General features: G+C 47.2%; 9 protein-coding genes across 9 annotated transcripts; 5 read left to right on the forward strand and 4 right to left on the reverse strand. All coding sequences in view use genetic code 12, as the record gives it.

Annotated features, from left to right (window-relative positions):
• Positions 1-162: 162 nt before the first annotated feature.
• Positions 163-2,640, reverse strand: CXQ87_001527 (beta-glucosidase; the record flags this gene model as incomplete). Its single annotated transcript, XM_025480063.1, has 1 exon — positions 163-2,640. One exon carries the CDS (start codon positions 2,638-2,640, stop codon positions 163-165), a length of 2,478 nt encoding a protein of 825 aa, XP_025339536.1.
• Positions 2,641-3,717: 1,077 nt separating this feature from the next.
• On the forward strand, positions 3,718-4,482 carry CXQ87_001528 (SDR family NAD(P)-dependent oxidoreductase; the record flags this gene model as incomplete). Its single annotated transcript, XM_025480064.1, has 1 exon — positions 3,718-4,482. One exon carries the CDS (start codon positions 3,718-3,720, stop codon positions 4,480-4,482), a length of 765 nt encoding a protein of 254 aa, XP_025339537.1.
• A 126-nt stretch (positions 4,483-4,608) lies between these two features.
• Positions 4,609-5,573, reverse strand: CXQ87_001529 (amidohydrolase family protein; the record flags this gene model as incomplete). Its single annotated transcript, XM_025480065.1, has 2 exons — positions 4,609-4,834; positions 4,879-5,573. The coding sequence occupies 2 exons, from the start codon at positions 5,571-5,573 to the stop codon at positions 4,609-4,611; spliced, it is 921 nt and encodes a 306-aa protein (XP_025339538.1).
• Positions 5,574-5,762: 189 nt separating this feature from the next.
• Positions 5,763-6,671, reverse strand: CXQ87_001530 (dihydrodipicolinate synthase family protein; the record flags this gene model as incomplete). Its single annotated transcript, XM_025480066.1, has 1 exon — positions 5,763-6,671. The coding sequence occupies one exon, from the start codon at positions 6,669-6,671 to the stop codon at positions 5,763-5,765; it is 909 nt and encodes a 302-aa protein (XP_025339539.1).
• An 893-nt stretch (positions 6,672-7,564) lies between these two features.
• Positions 7,565-9,250, forward strand: CXQ87_001531 (uncharacterized protein; the record flags this gene model as incomplete). Its single annotated transcript, XM_025480067.1, has 1 exon — positions 7,565-9,250. One exon carries the CDS (start codon positions 7,565-7,567, stop codon positions 9,248-9,250), a length of 1,686 nt encoding a protein of 561 aa, XP_025339540.1.
• A 344-nt stretch (positions 9,251-9,594) lies between these two features.
• CXQ87_001532 (uncharacterized protein) lies at positions 9,595-15,009 on the forward strand (the record flags this gene model as incomplete). The annotated part of the gene is made up of 3 exons (XM_025480068.1): positions 9,595-10,517; positions 10,541-12,206; positions 12,985-15,009. 3 exons carry the CDS (start codon positions 9,595-9,597, stop codon positions 15,007-15,009), a joined length of 4,614 nt encoding a protein of 1,537 aa, XP_025339541.1.
• Positions 15,010-15,126: 117 nt separating this feature from the next.
• Positions 15,127-16,392, reverse strand: CXQ87_001533 (L-rhamnonate dehydratase; the record flags this gene model as incomplete). Its single annotated transcript, XM_025480069.1, has 1 exon — positions 15,127-16,392. One exon carries the CDS (start codon positions 16,390-16,392, stop codon positions 15,127-15,129), a length of 1,266 nt encoding a protein of 421 aa, XP_025339542.1.
• A 608-nt stretch (positions 16,393-17,000) lies between these two features.
• On the forward strand, positions 17,001-18,656 carry CXQ87_001534 (FMN-dependent alpha-hydroxy acid dehydrogenase; the record flags this gene model as incomplete). The annotated part of the gene is made up of 1 exon (XM_025480070.1): positions 17,001-18,656. One exon carries the CDS (start codon positions 17,001-17,003, stop codon positions 18,654-18,656), a length of 1,656 nt encoding a protein of 551 aa, XP_025339543.1.
• A 1,169-nt stretch (positions 18,657-19,825) lies between these two features.
• CXQ87_001535 (uncharacterized protein) lies at positions 19,826-20,161 on the forward strand (the record flags this gene model as incomplete). The annotated part of the gene is made up of 1 exon (XM_025480071.1): positions 19,826-20,161. One exon carries the CDS (start codon positions 19,826-19,828, stop codon positions 20,159-20,161), a length of 336 nt encoding a protein of 111 aa, XP_025339544.1.
• Between the last annotated feature and the right edge of the window lie 1,296 nt (positions 20,162-21,457).

Below are 21,457 nucleotides of genomic sequence, written 5' to 3' on the forward strand. Positions count from 1 at the left end.
GGTATGAAAGCCTGCAGTTTATAGAGTCGTTAAAGGTTGGGCTAATTTGGATTAGGCCGAATGGGGGTTTGCGGTGGAGCTCGAAGAGGGTGACTTTACACGGAAATAGAACATGATTTTCTGAGTCATATTACTAAATATGTCAGTTGAGCAAAGACTGGACTAAAGCTTAATCCAGTTGGCACTCTTTTCAATTTTGAAGGTCTTGGTAACCTCAAGCTTGTCACTCGAAGAACCGATAGCGACATCGTAATCACCCGCCTCCAAAGTCCACTGATTGATGTTGGTGTTGTAGAAGGAACAAGCCAACTTCTTGTCCAAGCTTACCTTAGCCGTTGTCGAGGAGCCAGCCTTGCAGAAAACCTTGGTGAATCCCTTCAAACACTTGACAGCGTTAGGGACAGAAGAGCTCTTAGGCAGGACGTAAGCCTGAACCACAGCAGAGCCATCGGTCTTACCGGTGTTTTTCACATCAACAGCCAACTCAATAGTGTCGTCGCCAACCTCGACCTTAAGGTTGTCGAACTCAAAGGTAGTATAGGAAAGACCGTGGCCAAAAGCGAACAATGGCTCGATCTTACTAATGTCGTGGTGGCGGTAGCCCATGTAGATGTCGTCGAGGTAGGTCAAGGAGAAGCTCTTATCAAGTTCGAAGCTTGTGGCAGATGAGTTGTCCTCATATCTCTTTGGCCAAGTGAATGTGAGCTTTCCGCTTGGGTTGTAGTCACCAAAGATAACATCGAAAATGGCATTTCCGAGCTCCTCACCGAGGTAACCAGAGTGCAAGAGAGCCTTGGCCTTGTTTGCCCAAGGAAGGGTGACCGCAGTTCCGCTCTCAATGATGACGACAGCGTTGGGGTTGCTCTCCAAGACAGACTCTACAAGCTGGTCCTGGTAAGGTGGCATGTCCATGGTGGAGCGGTCAATACCCTCAGTCTCAAAGTCCTTGTTGAGACCAGTGACGACGACGACCTGCTCGTACTTCTTGGCAAGCTCGGTGGCCTCCTTGATGTATTCTTCAGGAGCAACAGCCTTTTCAAGACCACAGCGCAAGGAGCCAGTCAGCATTCCACCCTTGCCAGAGGTGCTCTCAAAGTCAACCTCAAACAAGTAGTCCTTGCCAGTTTCCAAGTAGACCTCCTCGTAAATCTCTGGGGCGTTATTACCCATGTCACTGGAAGACTCGTAATCGTTGATATGAGTAGCGGCGACCTCACCGTCGATCAAAACACGGGCAGTACCACCAACCTTCAAGTTGAATTTGTACTTCGCAGATTCAGGAACATTGATGGTCACCAGGAATGTGGCATGCAAATGGTGGCCTGGTCTGATGCTGGCAGGGTCGTACTCGAACATCATGACATTGACCTCTGGAACGGCCAATTCACTGAGAGCCTTACGGTCCTTCACGGATCTTGGTTCGTCGTAGGTACGGTAGGTTATGGGCTTTTTGGACTTCTCCGTGGCATAAATAGCCAAAGATGGGAACACCTTTCTGTTTGGAGCACCAATGACCCAGTCGACGTTTGATTCTCCGAGATTTTCGACCAAAGAGTCATATAAAGACACAGTCTGGTAAGCGTTCACAGTACAAGCACCACCAGCGCAGTAGTTGGCCTTTTTGGCAGATTCACCAATGAGCAAGACCTTCTTCTTTTGCAAAGGAAGAATGCCCTCATTTTTCAACAACACGAGTGCTTCTTTGGCGGCCTGGCGGTTGAGAGCAATGACCTCTTTGTTATGGAGCTGGCCCTCGTGAGCGTTTTCGGGAATACCAGACTTAGCAGCACCGTTGACCAAGGTCAAAACACCTCTAACGGCCTCGTTCAAGGACTCCTCAGTGATGGTCCTGTGACTAACGCAGTTTTCCACAAGGCGGCCTCTCCAGATTGGAGGACCAGGCATCTCAAGGTGCAAGCCAGCGTTGATACTGTCGGCAGTGGAAACAGTTCCGAACCAGTCGGACATGAAACATCCCTTGAAGCCCCACTCCTTCTCGACAATGCCCCTCATCAAGTACTCGTTTTCAGCACCGTGCTTTCCTCTGATCTTGTTATAAGCAGTCATGTACGACTCTGGGTCGTTGTACTTCTGCACAATCATGAATGGAAGCATGTAGATTTCTCTGAGAGCACGCTCGGAGAGCTCCACGTTCATATTCATACGATTGTCCTCCTTGTCGTTACAGGCCAAGTGTTTTGGGCAGATCATGACCTTTCTGTCCTTGACACCCTGCGACAAGGCCGAGGCCAAAAGACCGGTCAAAACGGGGTCCTCGCCAAAAGACTCGAAACTTCTGCCGCCCAATGGGCTTCTAGCCATGTTGACGGTAGGTCCCAAAAGAACATGGGCACCCTTAGCACGCGCCTGATCTCCCATCATCTTACCAAGCTCGTACATCAACTCCTTGTTCCAGGAACACGCCAAAACCGTACCACTTGGAATTGAAGCCGTAGGAACCGCGTCGGTGAACTTGGTACCTCTGACACCATAAGGACCGTCAGAGAACCTTAAGGAAGGGATACCAAGACGGTGGACTGGGAAAGTGTGCCAGAAGTCCGAACCGCTGGTAAGGTATGCTTTCTCCTCCAAGGTCAACTTGGAGATCACATCGTCAATGTCAATTTGTTTCACCTCCATTGTGGAATCCTATTTGATAAGGAGGAGCAAGACGGAGGGAAAGGCCCATTTATATAGTGGTGGTGAGAAGTAAATAGGAGGTGGGGAAATAGAGCTGATGCACTCGAGGAGGCCTGCGCCGCACCGGCTCGTTTATATTCCGCCCGCAGAGGAAGTGGTATAAGAACACACAGAGAAGCAATTGAGATAAAAGAAGAGACTAAGATATTCTCCATAATCTAGTATCTTCTAGTTCTACGTCATTTCTTCAATATCAGACAACGTTCCCTCTGCTTGCTTTCTTCGATGGGTTTAGCGGGACGCCGCAGACTCGCTAGACCTGCACGGGAGTTTTTCTGTAAATCCTGAGACACGGACCGCATCATTATACTTCCGAAAGGTGTTCGGCATAAATGAGGTAAGCCGCCTCGGACTTCGAGCTTGCCATAATAGGCCGAAACCTCGGCAAGGGGAAGCGCCAAAAATACACCATTGTTGGAAAGAAATGGGACCAGATTTTTCGTATTTTTGGGGAGTTGACTAAATTCCGTGCCGTACTAGATCTCGGATTCTTCGGGGAGGTTTGTTGAGTTCCTTGGCTGGTGAGGGTAGGACATTGGTTGTGGCTATATCTGAGCCTTTCAGGAAGCGAGCTCAACAAAAGAGATCATGATCATTCACTAAGTGGACGCCAGAAAAAATAACATCCCCAGGCAAAACCTATATAGTTATAGGACCTCCATAGTGAACCTCAATATGTTTTCCAGAAGTTGAGTTGAAAATAAGGCAGCTTCCTAGTTAAGGTGAGATCAGCGGAGTCTTCTAGATCTTTTCACAAGCAAAGAAATTAGATTCTTCGAAATCGGAACCCCACCAGAATGCCTATTCCTCAAATTTTTTACTAATTCTTAGGCACGATTCTTCGAAATCGAAACCCCACCAGGATCAATTCCTCAAATTTCTCACTAATTCTTAGTCACCGACCCCACCCCCGCTTTTCTCGCACCATCATTCCCGCGACTTCCCCATACTTCGCACCATCGCATTTAAAACCCAAATTACCATAATGTTCCTCCTCAATTAACCCAAAAACCACTCATGCTTTTGAAGGGAAAAGTTGCAGCCATCACGGGCGGAGTCACGGGCATCGGCAGAGCCATTGCGGTTGAAATGGCGGCTCAAGGAGCCAAGGTGGTGGTCAATCACTTGGACAGTGAAGAACAAGCCCAACTTGCCGAGGAGCTTGGAAAAGAGATTGGACTCGAAAGCTTCTTGGCTGTGCCGGGCGACATCTCCAAGCCGGAAACAAGCAAGCTCTTGATCTCCAGAACGGTTGAGCGGTTTGGCGAAATCAACGTTTTCGTTTCCAACGCTGGAATCTGTCAGTTTGCCGAGTTCATCGATATGGACCCGGAAATCTACTACAAAACCGTTGATATCAACTTGAACGGCTCCTTTTTTGCGATCCAGGCGGCAGCCAGGCAGATGAAGGACCAGGGTAAGGGCGGAAGCATCATCGGGATCCTGTCCATCTCTGCTCTAGTTGGAGGATCCATGCAAACACACTATACGCCAACCAAGGCGGGAATTGTCTCTCTTATTCAATCTACAGCCTGTGCTTTGGGCCCCTACGGCATCAGATGCAATGCCATTCTTCCAGGCACGATCCAGACGGTTCTCAACGAGGAGGACTTGAAGGATCAAGCCAAGAGAACATACATGGAGGGAAGAATCCCGCTTGGGCGGTTGGGAGTTACGCAGGATATCGCCGGTCCTGCTGTGTTTTTGGCCAGCGACATGTCGGGATACATGAACGGAGCCCAGCTTCTCGTGGACGGTGGAGCCTTTGTGAATTTCCAGTAGCATGAGCCCTTGTGAATTTCCATTAGTTGAAACGGATGTTTGTTAAGACGGCATAGTTGGATTCCAGAAAAAAATAAGAAAAAACAAAGAAAAGAACAGCAAAACGAAAGCTAGACCGTTAACTATTCATAGATTATACCCTTGGATGTAGTTGGTCTCGTAGATCTTCCTTCTGTCCTCTTTGGAAGCGCCCACACGATCCAAAAGATCCTCCGATACCGTGAACCACTGGGAGCTCAACTCATCAGCACCGTATATATTCGTCACAGGCCAATTGCTAGCCCACATTGTTCTTTCAGCTCCCCAGAGGTCATAAGTGACTTTAAACCAGGGGAAGGTCAAATCAGCTATTCTCTTGAGGTCCTTGGGGTGTCGTTGGCGAGTTCCGAGAAACACCCAGAAAGCTTCATGTACGAGTTTGGGGTGAGATTGTACATCTCAGTCATGAGAGCCTTCCACTTGATGAAAAGCTCGTTTTCCTCAATTCCCTCGACTTCAAGCTCAAGGTGCGGTTTGGTCAAGTGGTTGATGATGTACTTCAAGTTGGGCACCTGGCGAAAGAGCTCAACAGACTCTTCGAACTGCCAGATTCCGCCGTTGTGCACATCGATGCCGTAGTCAAAAACATAGTCATTTGCATCAAGCCACTTCAACCCCTCGATCACTTTTGGATCCAACATGGTTTTGGGCGGTTTGTCCTGGAAAAGGTACCGGTACCCCTTGACGAGTTTGTACTGGTGTCCAAGCTCTTTCTTCAATACATCCACGTATTCAGTAATTTGAGTACCCCAGGGAAGTGGAATCAATGGAATCATCGCTTTCACATATCCAGGTTTCTCGCCATCGTTGTACCGCAGAACGTACTTGCACTCTTCGATGCCGTTTTTCATACCCTCCATTCCATTGTCTAGCGTATGGGAGCAAAGAGCCTCGATCCAGACGATTCCAGTGACTGTGTATCGTGAATCACTGGAACTAGTGTATTCTTCGAGACGGTGGTTTCCTGCAAGCACGTCCGGCTGTTCACGGCGCCATATGTGTTTTAAGGAGTCGTCTATGAGGTGTATGTGGGAGTCAACAATGTTGTACATGGAAAAGAATAGATGGTGAGAATTAAACTTTGTTTTGTGGTTCTGTTGCTGCATATCTGCCCCTCGACATTGTGCACGTCCTATGCAGCCCATGGTGGGGCAAACCTGCGGGCGATGAGCGGAACATTACCACCCCGACGGTTACAAGCTATATCTACCAATTGATGAAATTCGTATATTTTCAATAACTCAAAGGGCTTTTTCGGCCTCGGCGCATCCCGTGAAATTCTCCGCATACTGTTCCCATCCAACCACATCCTGGTTGAGTGGAGCTCTACCCAAGTACGTCTCGCCAAAACCAGTGGCTTGTTGAATGGCTCTTTTGATTCCAACAACACCAAAACGGACCACGAGCTCCTCGCCACGTGTGGCTATCCACTGCAATTTCTGTGCAGTGGCAAGGTCGCCCAGATCGTAGGCTTTCAAGATGTTCACGTAGAGCTGTGGAAAAGCACCACTCAAAGCATCCACTGTACCGTCAAAACCAACTGTAAGAGCAGGAAGCAAAATCTGGCCCAAACCGGTGAGACAGGTGAAATCTGCAGCCTTGACTGAGGGGTCCAATCCAATTGTGGCGTGGTGGGCAACATCGCCATGAGAAATCTTGGTTCCTACTATATTTGGGTGCTTTGAAAGAGTCACCACTGTAGAAGGCTCAACCACGACATTGTTTGTGACTCCAGGGTAAATGTAAACGAGAATAGGCAATTCTGAACGGTCAGCCACCTCGGTGTACCAGTCAATAAGACCCTGTTGCTTCAACGAAGGTCCAAAGTAGGAACTAGGCAACACCAAAGCATGGGATGCACCGGCTTGTTTCAAAGACAGAATTTCTGAAACAGCCTCCTCAACACAGTGCTGGCTGACTCCTCCCAAGATGGGGAAGTCAGGAACGCTTTTGTGGAGATGGGCCACCACCAGGGCTCGTTCTTGTCTTGTCAAGTGGCCAAGCTCACCTGTAGAGCCCATGACAATGAGGCCTGATATGCCGTTATTTTTCAAAAACTGGGCATGTTGAGCCTGGGTCTCGAAGTCGATGGTTTTGAGGTCTTTTTTGAAGAAGGTGGGCACGGGGGTGTAGATACCTCTTTGGATCATTGGTTAAGGTGGCTGGTGAAGTGGATTTGGGTGCAAAATTATAAGTTTTGGGTGTCGGAACATTGATGTAGCGCTGCCATGCACCCCACATGAGCCACTGCTTGAGCCGTGCATGACGATCGCACCTTTGATGAAGCGATGAGGCGCCAGTCCATCAAACCGACTAGAATTTCCTTTTTTTCTTTTTTATTTTTTTACTCAAAGGCATCTAAAGGAGATCTTGAAGAGGAGATCTTGAAGAGGAGATCTTGGAAGCTCCTCCATCTGAAACACGCAGATTGACATCACCGACATAATCATCGCTTCAATCGCTTTAGAGCCTCTTTTAGGTTCCGTCAACCTCAATCTTCAATTTTGCCAGCAACAAGAAAATCAACAAAATCCAATCACAATCTTATCCGATCAAAATAACCCCATAAAGTGTTCTTGTCTCTACCTTGGCATCGCCTCGGAAAATACGAAGCATCAATGTGTTTATGCATGGCTGACGCGACTCAGATCTTCGGCATTGTGTGTATGTTTCCAACTTAGACCCCCAATGTGCCATCTCCACAAAATGAATAAAATTACGAGATCCAGTTCCGTGAAAGCCCTATTTCCAAAAACTCCACTAATCGTACCCCAGATTACCCTAAATCAATGGAAACGCATTCCGAAGCTCGTATATGTCACCCTCTTGGCTGCAGGCCATGCAGCGTCTGTCCAGGAACATCTCGGGTAAGGCGTCAGCTTCACTATAAAAGGCGGGGGTTGCCCGATGAGCCCCACTCAATACCCCATAACGGCGCAGAAAAGATTCTCCGAACCCCAGACCCGGAAACCATCAGCGATGAAGCTCCAACTATTGGCCCAAGTATAAATCTGCACAACTGGCTCTCCGAAGATCATCGATAATGGCGTCCGACGACAACACAAAAACCATCGCCGAAGACGAATTCAGCGAATTGCGCGATGATGATAATCTCAACGACAACAAACAAGTTGCTCTTGCCCAGCAGGACTTGGACCATCGCCTTACCAAATGGCAGGCGGTGAAGGCATACCCGCAAGCATGCATATACATCTTGATCTTGGTGTGGTCGCTTATCACGGTGGGATATGAGAACCAGGCTTCGGGTATCATTGTTTCGATTCCGGCTTTCAGAAAAGACTTTGGATACGCTTATGTCAGTGATGGCGAAACTCAGTATGTTTTGGATGCGCTGTGGCAGTCGGCCATTACCGGAGGTGCTACTGCTGCCTTGGTGTTCGGTTCTTTCATGTCCACCACTATAGTGGACTATGTTGGCAGAAAATGGATTATGACCGTGGGTGTCATTGGCACTATTGCGTTTGTGGGTGTGGAGTTTGCTGCAACCACCATCCAGGTCTTTTTTGTTGGGAAGTTTCTCAATGCTTTTCTTTTGGGTGTTATTCAAACCATAGGTGCATCCTATGTCGCTGAGTTGACTCCTTTGGCTTTGAGAGGAATTTGCACAACCACATTGAATCTTGCATTCTGTGTCGGCCCGTTCATTTGCATGCTTGTTGCATTATTCACTTCTCCGAGAGACGACCGCTGGGCTTACCGTGCCGTTTTCTGCTCCCAGTGGTTTTTCTCTGTCACTTCTTCGATACTTTTGTTTTTTCTTCCAGAGTCACCTTACCACCACGTTTTGAAAGGCAACGACGAAAAAGCCCTTCGCTGCTTGAGAAAATTTCACCCTGACGGCTCGGCCGAGTCTCAGCTTGCTGTGATCCGTGCTACTGTCGATGAAGCTAAGGAATTGTCGCAGTCCGGTTCTTGGTTTGAGGTGTTCAACAAAAAGAACATCAAGAGAACGATCATTGCCATTGCTCCGTTCTTGATGCAGCCTCTCAGTGGTTTGCCTTATGTGATGTCTTACCAAACATACTACTTCCAGAATGCCGGAATAACGACTCGTGAATCCTTCCAGATCAGTTGTGGAGCCCAGGCTCTTTCTGTCACGGGAACGCTCTTGTCGCTTTTCATGGTGGATCGTTTTGGCAGAAGATTCATTCTTCTTTACGGAATGGTGGCTCTTGCGGTCTTGAACCTTTTGATTGCCTCTTTGGGTTTGAACAGAAACAGTCAGCAACTTCTTCTTGCTTCCTCGGCCTTCTTGACAATGTACAATTTCTTCTACAATTCGGGAATTGGTCCAATTGCTTACGTATTTGCCACAGAGATCCCTACATCCAGGTTGCGTGCCAAAACCGTTGCCGTTGGTGTTGCTTCTTCCAACTCCGTCAATACCATGTGGTCTTTTGTTCTTCCATACATGTTCAATGCCGATCAGGCCAACATGGGTTCTGCAATCAACTTTATCTTCGCTGGCTGCTGCTTCATTTCGGTGATTCTTTTCTTTTTCTTCATGCCCGAGGCCTCTGGAAGGTCCTACGAAGAGATTGACGAGATGTTCATGGCCAAGGTGCCCTACAGAAAGTGGCCTTCCTACACCACCTCGGTTTCCGCTGAAGGAAAACAGGTTATTTTGGAGCAAACCAAGGGAGAAACAGAGCACGTCGAGGAGGCCAAAAAAGAGTTTGTGACTGAGGAGAAACGCGATATAGTTTGATACTGTAATTACGAAAATTTATGCTTTGATGTACCGATATGTACCCCACTGCCTCGCTTTCTGCATCGCAGCATTGTTCATACGAAGTGACGTACATTGTTTGTGGAGGAGCAAGAGAAGTACTACAAACCAGAGACATTTGAATTGGTTTTTGAAAATTTAAAGACCCCACGACATGGACTCGGACATTCGGCCTAGAAGTCCGAGAATGCTGAATCGGATCTCGCATAATGCCACAAAACCGAGAACGCGCGATTCTCCACAGCGGAACAATGTTGTGCCGACGTATTTTTCACCTCATAAATACCCAATGAATTCAGCAAAATGAGCCCAAAACACAGACAATGAAAGTCGAACACATTTCTTTCAATTTCACCAAACCGGGGCCTCTTGAAGGCACCATCAACAACGCCACGCCTTCCATCTCCTGGAAGTTTTCTGGATCAGAGGAAAAGTGGCAGCAGGCTTCTTATCAAATCAAGATACGCTCAGGAAACGAAACCCAATGGAAGGAGTTTCCCGCCGTCAGCTCCAATAACAACCTCTTCGTCACGTGGCCCGGCGAACCGTTGAAGTCCAGAGCCTCTTTCGATCTCAGCGTCAGAGTCCAAGGTCAGGATGGAGATTTTTCAGAATGGAGTGAACCAGTTCATGGTCAGGTTGGAGTTTTGTCTCATCAGGAGCAATGGCCTGCTAAGTTTATTGCCATGGAGAACCAGCCCCGTGAAGACGGAAAAACCGCTCCGGAGACGTTGTTCCGCAAATGCTTCTCCATTTCGAAAAAGGTCAAATCAGCCAAGGTCTTCAGCACAGGCTTGGGAATCTACAACCTCGAGCTCAACGGAAAGAAGGTTGCGGACGATTTTCTCAACCCCGGCTGGACCACCTACGAAAAGCGCTTGTTGCACCAGTTTTACGATGTCACAGATTTGGTGAAATCTGGCTCAAACGTGATTGGTGCCAGGGTCGGTGCAGGGTGGTATCTGGGCCAGTTTGGTTTTGACGGAGGTGCCGTGAACATTTACGGCGAAAAAAGGGCCATCAGCTTGTTTGTGGAGGTCACCTACGAGGATAATTCTACAGAAACGGTGTGTTCAGACGATTCCTGGAACGCATCGTATGGACCCATTGTTGCTGCTAGCTTGTACGACGGAGAAACGTACGATGCTGCTAAAGAGATTCCTGGCTGGTCCTCGGATGCTTCTATAGCCGGCTGGGCCGGTGTGGACGTGGTGGACTTTGATACTGCCAAAATAGAGCCCCAGTCGTACCCCACGTAACTGTTCAGAGAAGAATTACTGCCAGGGTTCTTCCACCCACGCCAAAAGGGAAAACGGTGCTTGATTTTGGCGAAAACATCGTTGGAGTGCCCCGCTTCACGAACATCAAAGCTAAAAGAGGGTACAAGGTTACCTTGAGGTTTGCTGAGGTCATGGAGCACGGTGAATTGGGAACCAGGCCTTTGAGAACCGCCAAGTGCACAGACGAATACACCTTCAAAGGCGACGAAAACGGAGAGCTGTACCAGCCACATTTTACCTTTCATGGATTCAGATACTGCGAGGTGGAGGATCCTGAAAATGTGCTTGATTTGGAGAAGCTCGAGGCCGTGGTTATTTCAACCAACGCCAAGCAGATCGGCTCTTTTGAGTGTGACAACGCCTTGTTGAACCAATTGCACAGCAACGTGATCAGAAGTACCAGGGGAAACTTCATCACGCTTCCTACAGACTGTCCACAGCGTGACGAGAGAATGGGATGGACTGGCGATATTGCCGTGTTTGGAAAAACGGCTGCTTTTCTTTTGGACTGTTCCTCGATGTTGGACAGCTTTTTGAAGGATTTGTGGAGCGAGCAGCAAATCAGAACCTCAGGTCCTTGGCCTCATGCACCTGCTGTGGTTGTTCCGGACGTTGTGAAGCATTTGGGTCATTTTTGGGAAAACCAGATCAGTGCTATCTGGCAGGACTGTGCCGTTATTTTGCCCTTTTCGTTGTACAAGGCCACCAACAGCACTGCTTTATTAAGGCAGCAGTACGAGAGCATGGAGACATGGATCGAGTGTCTTCCCAGATTGAAGGATCAGATGTTGTGGGACAGAACCAACGTCTTTTTGCAGTTGGGAGACTGGTTGGACCCTGCTGCTCCTCCAGAAAGACCTGCTGACGGAAATACAGACAATTACCTCGTGGCCAATGCGTTTTTCTACCACGTTTTGGCCAGCATGGTGACCATAAGTGAGAAGGTCTGTCCAGAAAATGTCTCCAAGTACCAAAAAATGGCTAGCCAGTGTAAGAAAGATTGGCTCAGCGAGTACTCCCGGGAAAACGGCCAATTGCTGAGTGATTCGGAAACCGCCTATTCGCTTGCCATTTGTTTTGGGCTCTACGATACCGAAAAGCAGGTCAAATTTGCCGGCAACCGTCTTTCGGAACTCGTCAAAAAAGCCAACTACACCATCGGAACCGGTTTTGCTGGAACACCCTTCATTTTGCCAGCCTTGTTCTCCACAGGACACTACGAAGAAGCCTTTGCCATGCTTCTCGCCAAAGAATGCCCATCGTGGCTTTATCCTGTCAGCATGGGAGCTACAACGATCTGGGAAAGATGGAACTCGATGATGCCCGATGGAACCATCAATCCTGGCGAAATGACGTCTTTTAACCATTACGCTTTGGGTGCCGTTGCCAGCACGATGCACGAAATCATTGGCGGTTTGGAAATTGTCGAACCTGGCTACAAGAAGTTCAAGGTTTGTCCACATCCAGGCAGAAACTTGAAGAAGTGCCATGTTGAGCATGAGTCTCCGTTTGGGTTGGTTTCCTCAAAATGGGTGGTTTCTGGGGATGAGTTCACGTTGGAAGTGACTGTTCCGCCTAACACCACGGCGGTTATCGAATTGCCTGATGGAAGCTCCGAGGAGCACGGATCTGGAAAGTACACCTTGGCGTGTAAAGTCTGAAGGTGATGGAGGCATGATCTAATCTGTACTCCAGGTCCCTGAAATCTATATAATTTCAAGAGTATCACTATTTTCTTGTTATAATGTTTCATCGATTCCGTATGAATCAACATGTACAGATTCACAATTCTCATCTAGGCAATTGTTCCAAAGTAGGATCAGTCTTTTGAGACACACCGTCTTCAGAGGAAAGCAGCATGAAGTTCAAGAATTAAAAAGTGAAAAATATGGAAGAAGAGGCTGATACAATCAGCCAATAGAAGAATGCCGTCCACAGCGAAGTCCGATCAAAAATGATGTGAGTCGAATGTTCAGAAGTAAGAATTTTCTACGGTAGATTTAAAAAGCTCCTTCTCGTCAAGGTACCGTGTCCAGTGATAAATCATAAATACGACAACTCTTTACCTTCTGACTCGTACGGATCATGCTTGCCGACCACTTTACAAACTACCAATTAGTCACTCTGGCTTCGGGCAATTGAAGTTCCGCAACTTCCGCAGCACAATTCAACTTGTAACCTTCAAAAGCCAAATAAAGACCTCCTACTTTAAAAGATCCACAAATCTTTCAATTTCCACTCCCCCAAAATTACCTCATCTCATAAAAATCCCAACTCACCCATAAATACCTGGACACCCGCATTCTCAACAATCGCACCCCACATTTTTCACTACTCGTTCTTATGGCTGAAGATCCAACCACAAGCAGGACCTCCAAAGCATGCACGGAGTGCAAAACAAAAAAGAAAAAATGTGACAGGGCCGTTCCCAAGTGTGGCTATTGCACGAAAAAAGACCTTATTTGCGAGTACCAGACGCTCCAGAAACCAGGGCTTCCTTCTGGATATGGAGCTTCCATGTTGGAGAAACTCGGCAATATTGAAGACTCCATTACGCTGAGAAGCGATTCGGTGAGCCTGGAATTACAGGCGATTTTTGCCACCGTCCGGTCCTTGGAGTCCAAGGTGCTGCAAATGTTGGAAAACCAGCCCACGTTGGACCATCCAGCCGATCGCCAGATTGAGCCAGAAACATGGATGAACGGACACGAGAATAACGCGTCTGGCTTGCTGCAAAATGGCGAAACTGAAAACCCGAAACAAAACGGAAATGGCACCACAGAAGCTCCATCTAAGGTCGTCCCGTCAGTATCTGTATTCACAGAGTTGGTCGATATCTTCCACGTCAACATCTACCCAGGGTTCCGTGTGATCCACCCGTCGCTAAGGCCCCGGCTCATAGAAGAATACGCCATTCTGCTCTCCAACGACCCCAGTGGTGCCGAAATCCTGCCCCATTTGCTTGGAATCGTGTTGGTTGGTATTCCTTTCATGAAACACCGGCTCTCACAGCACCAGTTTGACACTTTCCAGACCCACTGCCGCTCCACGATTCTCGAAAAATGCATCTCCATCACGCTGATCGAGCATCTCCAGGCAATGGCGCTTTTAACCTTCGATCTGTTCGGAAGATCCAACGATCCGCTTACGTGGAGCTACATTGCGTTGATTTCAGCTGCTGTTATCCATTTGGGCCTCACGAAAGAGCACAAAGATGACGAAAAACGTGTTGGTTCCCCAGAGGCCCTGATAGACGGACCTACTCCTAAAAAACCAAGGATCATCACCCCACAGAGCATTTCCTCGCTACGGAAAACAGTGACGCTGTTTGAGGAAGAGTGCGAGCGAAACTTGTTCTGGGAGATTTTCCTCTTGGACAGGCTATCCAGCGTTTCAAACTCGTTTCCTTGCAAAATCGACGAAGACGAAATCGAGCGGCAGCTTCCTCTACGTGACGACATGTGGACCAGACTGATGCGATGGGAGACCGGTCGCAAATTGAACGATTCGCCGACGCCGCAACTCAATGAAAATCACGACTCGGCTGCTTATTTGGTGGAAATCGTCGCCAAGTTGGGCAAAATACACACATTTCTTCGGAAACCATTCGACATCGGCGACGTTAAGCAGGTATTGGCTTGGCAGATGAAGTTTTCAGAGCTAAGCGCCGAGATCCTGCTTTGGAAAAGCCAGTTGCCTGAAACCTACCAGACGTTTTTGGAGACACGGCAGTTTGCTTTTGAAAAGGAGCTCACGGTGAAAGACAGTTTACTTTTCTCCATCTACCACATGACGATCATCAGACTCCACTCCTCCGTCGGCTACCAGAACTTCGACTCAGACTATATCCTTTTTTCCAGTATGGCCAGATCCAAGTGCCTCGAGTCGGCCCACAATATAGCAGCCTACTCCATGAAAATCCCGATCTCATCTGCCTACACCAAAAACGACCCCTGGGCAATTTGTGGACCATACTACGGCTTTGCGATCTGGGTTGCTGCACGATTACTACTTGTCAATGCTATTCGATCAGAAGAAGACTTTTGCACGGATTTGGACCAACTTCTTCAGGCGCTTTCTCATATAGGCTCGCAATGGAGGAGCTCAGCAAAGTACAAGGAGATCATCGACTTGCTCAAGAAAGAAGAGTCCGAGTACAGAGCCAACGGACAGAGTGTGTTCACGATAGACCCCTCTTTGAAAGTGGATGGGAAAGATGGAGAATCTCTTCTTTCTCTCCATCCTGAGAGCTCTCGTCTCCTTTCCGATATGCGTTTCAATGCCTACAGTCTCGACGTAATCTTGTCCAAGAAGATTGAGCAAAATAAGAAGGACGGAATATCGATTTCTCCCCACAACCAAACAGACTTTTCGAACTTCTTCCAGTGGTTCCAAATTCCAATTAATGAGCTCCATGGTGTACCAGCTAACCCGTTCACAGACCTATACCTGTCATAGAAATACCCAGACATCCTACAACGTACCTTTACTATTCGATTCAGTTTATTTGACTATCAACCGTGAAATGTAACAAGCGGGTTCTTATCCGTCTCAGACGTCAGCTCGATAAGCTTTCTAGTGACCATTGACCTTTCCATTGGAGTGCCCATTGGCCTCGATTTTCAAAGGTCTTTCTGGAGAAGGCAGCAAAATGTACTCGGCGTCAAGCAATTGCACTTCTGGGTTCAAAGTCAACCCAAACCCAGGCTTGTCAAAGTCAGACACATTCAAGAAACCCTTTGTTGGAACGGGCTCGTCAATGAACAAGTTACCAAACACAGGCAACACGCTCTTTGAATCTGGAGAGTTGGCAAGGTACTCTTGGAAAGGTGTGTTTTGTTGCGAGACGACAAAGTGGTAGGAATACGGACCAGACGCATGGGGAACCACAGGAATATCGTAAGCAGCGGCCTGGTTAGCCACCTTCAATAACTCGGTCATACCACCGACCCACATCACGTCCGGCTGCAAAATATCGAGGTTTCTTCCTTCGATCAACTTGCGGAACCCGTAACGTGTGTATTCGTGCTCTCCTGTGGTCCACTTGACTCTTGGATGAGCTCTCTTCAACAATTCAAAGCCATCGAAGTCATCGGGGTGCAAAACCTCCTCAAACCAGTTGATGTTCAAGTCCTCGGTGGCAGTGGCCAACTCAATGGCATAAGGCACAGTCAAGGACATGTAACAGTCGACCATGAGAGGGAAATTTGGTCCAACGGCTTCTCTGTGCTTCCTCAAAAACTCCACATTCTTCTTCAATCCCACATGTCCCTCGTCTGGACCGAAAGGAAGAGCGACTTTTCCACCCCAGAATCCCATCTTCTTGGCTGCCACAGGGTCACATCCCGTGCAGTAGAAATCAAGTCTTTCTCTGGTGGCTCCTCCAATCATTTTGTAGACGGGCTCGTTACGAATCTTGCCCAAAAGATCCCAAATCGCCAAGTCGATGACGGAAATCACGGCGATCGGCAAGCCCTTACGTCCGTAGAACATTGAGGCACGGAACATCTTGTCCCAAAGCAAGTTGTAGTCTCTTGGGTCGGCATCTTGCAAGAATCTTAAGAAATGAGACTTCACCAACCAACAAGCTGGAGGACCTCCGAAACCGGTGGCAAAACCCTTGGTTCCATCTGTGGCCTCGATTTCCACACAGAAAGAGCCCAAAACGTTGATACCCCAGGAAACTCTGGATTTACGGTATTCTGGGTACTTGGACATGGGGTTGGAGATGTCGCTATCAATAAGCCAGTGGCCATTGGCGACATTGTGGTAGTCGCCGCCGATACCCTTGCCTTCCAAGAGGTAGGTTTTCACGGATTTGATTTTGGGGAAAGAGGACATGTTTATTGGTGGTGGGTGAGCTTTTCATTTTCTGACGTTCTTATATCTTGATGTCGGAGGAAAGATGTTCCGCCGCTGCATTGTGGGGAATGCGGCCTCTCCACACTACGGTTTGAAAACTATCAGCAAAATCATGACCAGCTCAATGATTTCTTCATCAATTTGCTATAAGCCTTCATTGCCATTTATTTTTTATGAATTATTGCAAAACCAGAATCGATTCTCTCGAGAGGTGGGTTACGTCATGATGTGAATTCAACCCCGCGAACCACATTGTCGCAGCCACGCACTAAACTTTAGCCGACCTTGCACAAACAGACCCAGCAAGTCTCGGTATTAGGGAATTCAAGTTCTTTCCAACCAGAAAAGCCCAATATTTGATGATTTTCTATTTTCAAAAAACCCAGCTTCCATTGACTCCACAAACCCCCAATATCCACGGATACCGCTCTCTCGGTCCTCCACATTAACGCGCCATGCCCCACCATTAGATATAAGAGCGCGGTGATTCGGCCCCGCTTCCGCATTGCGGTAGATTTTGACATATCTGAAAAAGAGGCCCCAGCAGCATATAAGCTGAGGTCCTGGCGAAAAAGAAAGAAAAGCTCATGTTCAGAAGAGTTCCCTTTTGTTCCCGGAAAGTCACAAGGGGCTTCAATGCCCGAAGACTCGTCTCTAGTCGAACGGCAGCTGCCACAGTGAAGCCCAGATGGAAAATTCCCACAATTTCAGCACTTTTGCTTTCTGCTGCTGCACTTTCCTGGTACTCAATTCCTGTTGCTCTGGCTTTGGAGGCCCCAGGCATCACCGTCGAGGAATTGCAAAAACACACCTCTGCAGAAAGCGTGTGGGTAGCCATCAACGGTAAAGTCTACGACTTGACAGGTTTCTTGTCCAGACACCCTGGAGGAGCCAACATCATCCTTAGTTACGCGGGAAAGAACGCCTCCACCATCTTCAACAAGTACCATGCTCCCAACTTCGTGGACAAGTACTTGACTCCCGAGGAGTGCTTGGGTCCTTTGATTGGCGAATTGGAGCCGGAGAAGGATATCACCGAAGTGGGCGGCAGCGAATTGAGGCAGGAGTATATCGAAAACATGCCGCCAATCTCGGAAATCTTCCGTGTCAGCGATTTCGAGTACATTGCTAAGAAAATCCTTCCGCCATCTGCATGGTACTACTACTCGAGTGCCGCCGACGACGAAGTCACACTCAGAGAAAACCACAATGCATTTTCCAGGATATTCTTCAAGCCACGTGTGCTTGTGGATGTCAGCAACGTGGACTTGTCAACCACCTTGATGGGTCTGCCTGCCTCGGTGCCTTTCTACTCTTCAGCCACGGCACAAGGCAAATTGGGCCATCCAGATGGCGAGTGCTCCATTGCAAAGGGCTGTGGAAAAGAAGGCGTTATTCAGATGATCTCGAACTACTCGTCGTATCCCCTAGCGGACATTGTGGGCGTTGCAGAGAAAAATCAACCCCAGTGGTTTCAGGTGTACCATGAAGGCGAGTCCAACTCGAAACTGTTGGTGTCAGAGTGCGACGAACTTGGCCTCAAGGGTATTTTTGTCACCGTTGACACCCCGGAACTTGGGCGTAGAGAAAAGGATATGAGGTTACGTGCTCAGATCGAGGCAAATTCCGACTTGCTGGACGACTCCTCGGGAGCTCAAGAGCTCAAGTCTGCCGTTTCCTACGGTAAAGATACCTCTGTGACGTGGAAAGACGTGGAAAAGATTTCCTCGTGGACCAACATTCCTGTGGCGGTCAAGGGAGTACAGAGTGTTGAAGATGTCGTTTTAGCTGCAGAAAAGGGAGTGAAGGCGGTGGTGATTTCCAACCATGGAGGTCGCCAGTTGGACTATAGCCGTGCTCCAGTGGAGGTTTTGGCAGATGCCGTGCCTGTTCTTAAGGAAAAGGGCTTGGACGGCAAGATTGACATTTTTGTGGATGGTGGAGTCAGACGTGGGTCTGACATTATCAAGTGTTTGGCATTGGGGGCCAAGGGTGTGGGTTTGGGTAGGGTTTTCCTTTATGCCAACTCTTGTTATGGGGAGGAGGGTGTTAGAAAAGCCATCGACTTGTTGAGGTCTGAAATGATTTTGGACATGAAACTCTTGGGCGTGACAAAGATATCAGAACTCGGTCGGCAGCATTTGGACTTGAGGAGCATCCACAACAGGCTACCGCCTAACGACAACTTGTACAATGGAAACTACGAGCCATTATCACCGCCAACTTTCCAGCACGAGCGTTAGGGGTGAAATCAAGCATAGCATCAGTCGACTTTGTAGTCCTTCTATTGAGTAATAGAATGTCCAAACGATTTAAGGCGTATCGATTTCTTTCAATTTGGAGGGATCCGACGATTGAAAATCTAGCAAAGTATAGCTTTTGTCGCAAAAAGTATTATCAAGCACAATGAATAATTTCAGCATTTTCACATATAAAGCTCGAGTTTTGCTGGTGTCATCGACGTTAGGGGAATTCTTTTATAAGTATTTATCTGTATGGCTGAGCTGATAGGTCTTCTCTATTTTTAGGCCGCCCTTCAATAAAGTCTGTCAAAAAAACACTTCGTTCAAAGATAGAGGTGAGCCGCAAGCAAGCCCCCGGAAAAAGATACTATGCATGTGTCAAAACGCATCATGCACCTCGGCATGACATTGCTTTGAAGGCTCAGCCTTGGACCACCAGCACCAATTGAAAAGCATTGAGGAAATCTTCTTGATAAAGGAAAAGGCAAAAGCATGAAAGATTCCATTCAAGTCCTGTAGGAGTTACTTTCTCAGGTTTGCGATCGGCTAATCTCTTATCTTTGTCGATAACGTGCGAAGTCAAGACTGTGTGTTGTTTGCGCCCCCCTGCAATTGACGTCTTGTTTTGTTATTAGAGGTAAAGACTAGATTAAAAACATAACAGAATAAAGTTGTAGCAGTGTAAGTCTCGAATTAAGCTATTAAATAAAGTCTTGACAGGTAGTTCGGAAAACCGCTTCATCTATGAGTTTGATACCCAAATATTGTTTCGAATCGTGCTTGCTTGTAGCCGTCGAATCTGTAAATACCACTTGAGGCTCTGAAAAATACGACAATTTGCTTACTTGAAACTGCGGCCACTAGTGACAAAATGCCCGAGATAAGACGAGAAAAAGGGGTTACAATTACCATATTTTGCAACCTTGTTGGTCGTGTTCTATCTTGGAGCCTAGAAGCTGAAAAAAGGGTGTAAACTCTTCAAATTAGAAAAATTCTATTCTGGTACCGCTTTCTTTAACTATTGTGTTATCGATTTTGCAAGTGAACCGGGGTTTTCGAGGGGTAGATTGCTAGGAGCCGCATGCGGCACGTCCTGCAACATGTTAAGCCACATTATAAATACCCCCACCGCAGTCTCAATAACTGCAAATCACTTTTTACATTTATTTATGTCGCTTTCATTTGAGCATTCACTTGAAGCTATTGCATCCTATAAACTCTGGGCTGACCCAATTAACAATGATACGTGGTCATATAGCTATCTAGTCGTTAATTCCACAGGCACTTACGTCGTTTCTGATGCTTACTATGAGAACAATACCTTTGCAAGTACATGGCTGAATATCGTCGGTGATGAGTGGAAGAATTTGAGAAGCCTCGGAAATGACGAGCTTGTTGATATTTATGGTTCAAGGGAAAATGCTACAAACTATATACTGAGTGTATTCGATGTGGAGACATCCACAGAAACAAGCATCACATCGGGTGAGCTCTTGGAGCTGTAGGGCCCAATGCAGTTTACGAAATTTAAGATGAAGATGATCATTTGAACGCTAAAGCTGGTTTACATACCAACGTGATCGGACCTTAATTGAAGCTAGGTTTTCTAAAGTAATGCAAATATGTTTGAAATGGTCAATCGATGAAAAATTGTCAAGCCTCATGCGTTTACGCTCATCTTAGGAACAAAATTAAACTCTATAGAAACAAACACATTTGGATGTTTTTTGGTCTCTAGCTGCATGGTCGCTTCAGTCTAATCTAATACCCATAAAAATCCAGGTCTGTCGAGTTTGAAACTTGTACACGAACTTCATTATGGAAGAAGATGTTGGCAGATTAGCACTTTGGTCTTTATTTATCAAGATCTGATTTTTGATGAATCAGTCAAATTATGTATTTATGCTGCTTTCTCAAATTCGCACTGCGTCTACACAATATGTACCCACAATTTAAACTTTGAATTTAGTACAAAAAGTAGTCAAATAATAAAGTCAAGTAAAATTACAAATGCACGAGAAAATCCAAAAGGCAAAAAAAGATATCTGTCCGGAAGCTCAAAGCCTTTCACGGTGGTCCACCTTCTGGCGCAAATTATACAAACATGAAAGGTTGGGATATAAAGATTTGACGGCCTTGCACCTATTCAATTTTGGATCGTATGTTCCGTTACATGTTCCGGAAGATAGTGCCAGACCCATGCAATGTCACCTTTGCCTTATTCAAGTTGAAGAAAGAAAGCTCATTCAACACATATACTCAAACTGCGAAATCACTAAATGGTGGTGGAAAGAGTTGCAAGGCAACGAGCCCATGGAGCTCAATGCCATGCTAGCTCCGCTCGACACCTCTTCTCGCAACCTTCAACGCTTAAATTGGTTTTTAAAAATCGCACGTACCTCCAAAGGCTACGTGATAGTCGAGATTCTGCCGGACTTGCTCCACTTCTGCGAGCTCAGCTCAAAGAAGCTAAGGGACGTATATATTCGACGGGTCGATGACATGAACATTCACTATCCTCGCGATGGCAGGCTAGGGCCTAGTGGCGACACAGGGGGACGACTCAGTTCACAGGTGTGGTCAAGCGGAGCTAGTCTGGAAGCTGATAAGATTTTTTTTTTCTCTATGTAAAATTTAAATAGGGTTTGAACAGTCGAATTCAGGAGGGATTGTTGACTAAAATATTGAGATAACTCGATTTAGGGTTTAGCGAGAACCGCTCACTGAGAACTGTAAGCGCGTCTAAGAATCGCAAAACAACTCGCAATACACGGCCAAAGAAGCTTCTTTTTCAAACACAT

Source organism: Candidozyma duobushaemuli (assembly GCF_002926085.2).
Source record: "Candidozyma duobushaemuli strain B09383 chromosome Unknown A_B09383, whole genome shotgun sequence".
Lineage (NCBI taxonomy): Eukaryota > Fungi > Ascomycota > Pichiomycetes > Serinales > Metschnikowiaceae > Candidozyma > Candidozyma duobushaemuli.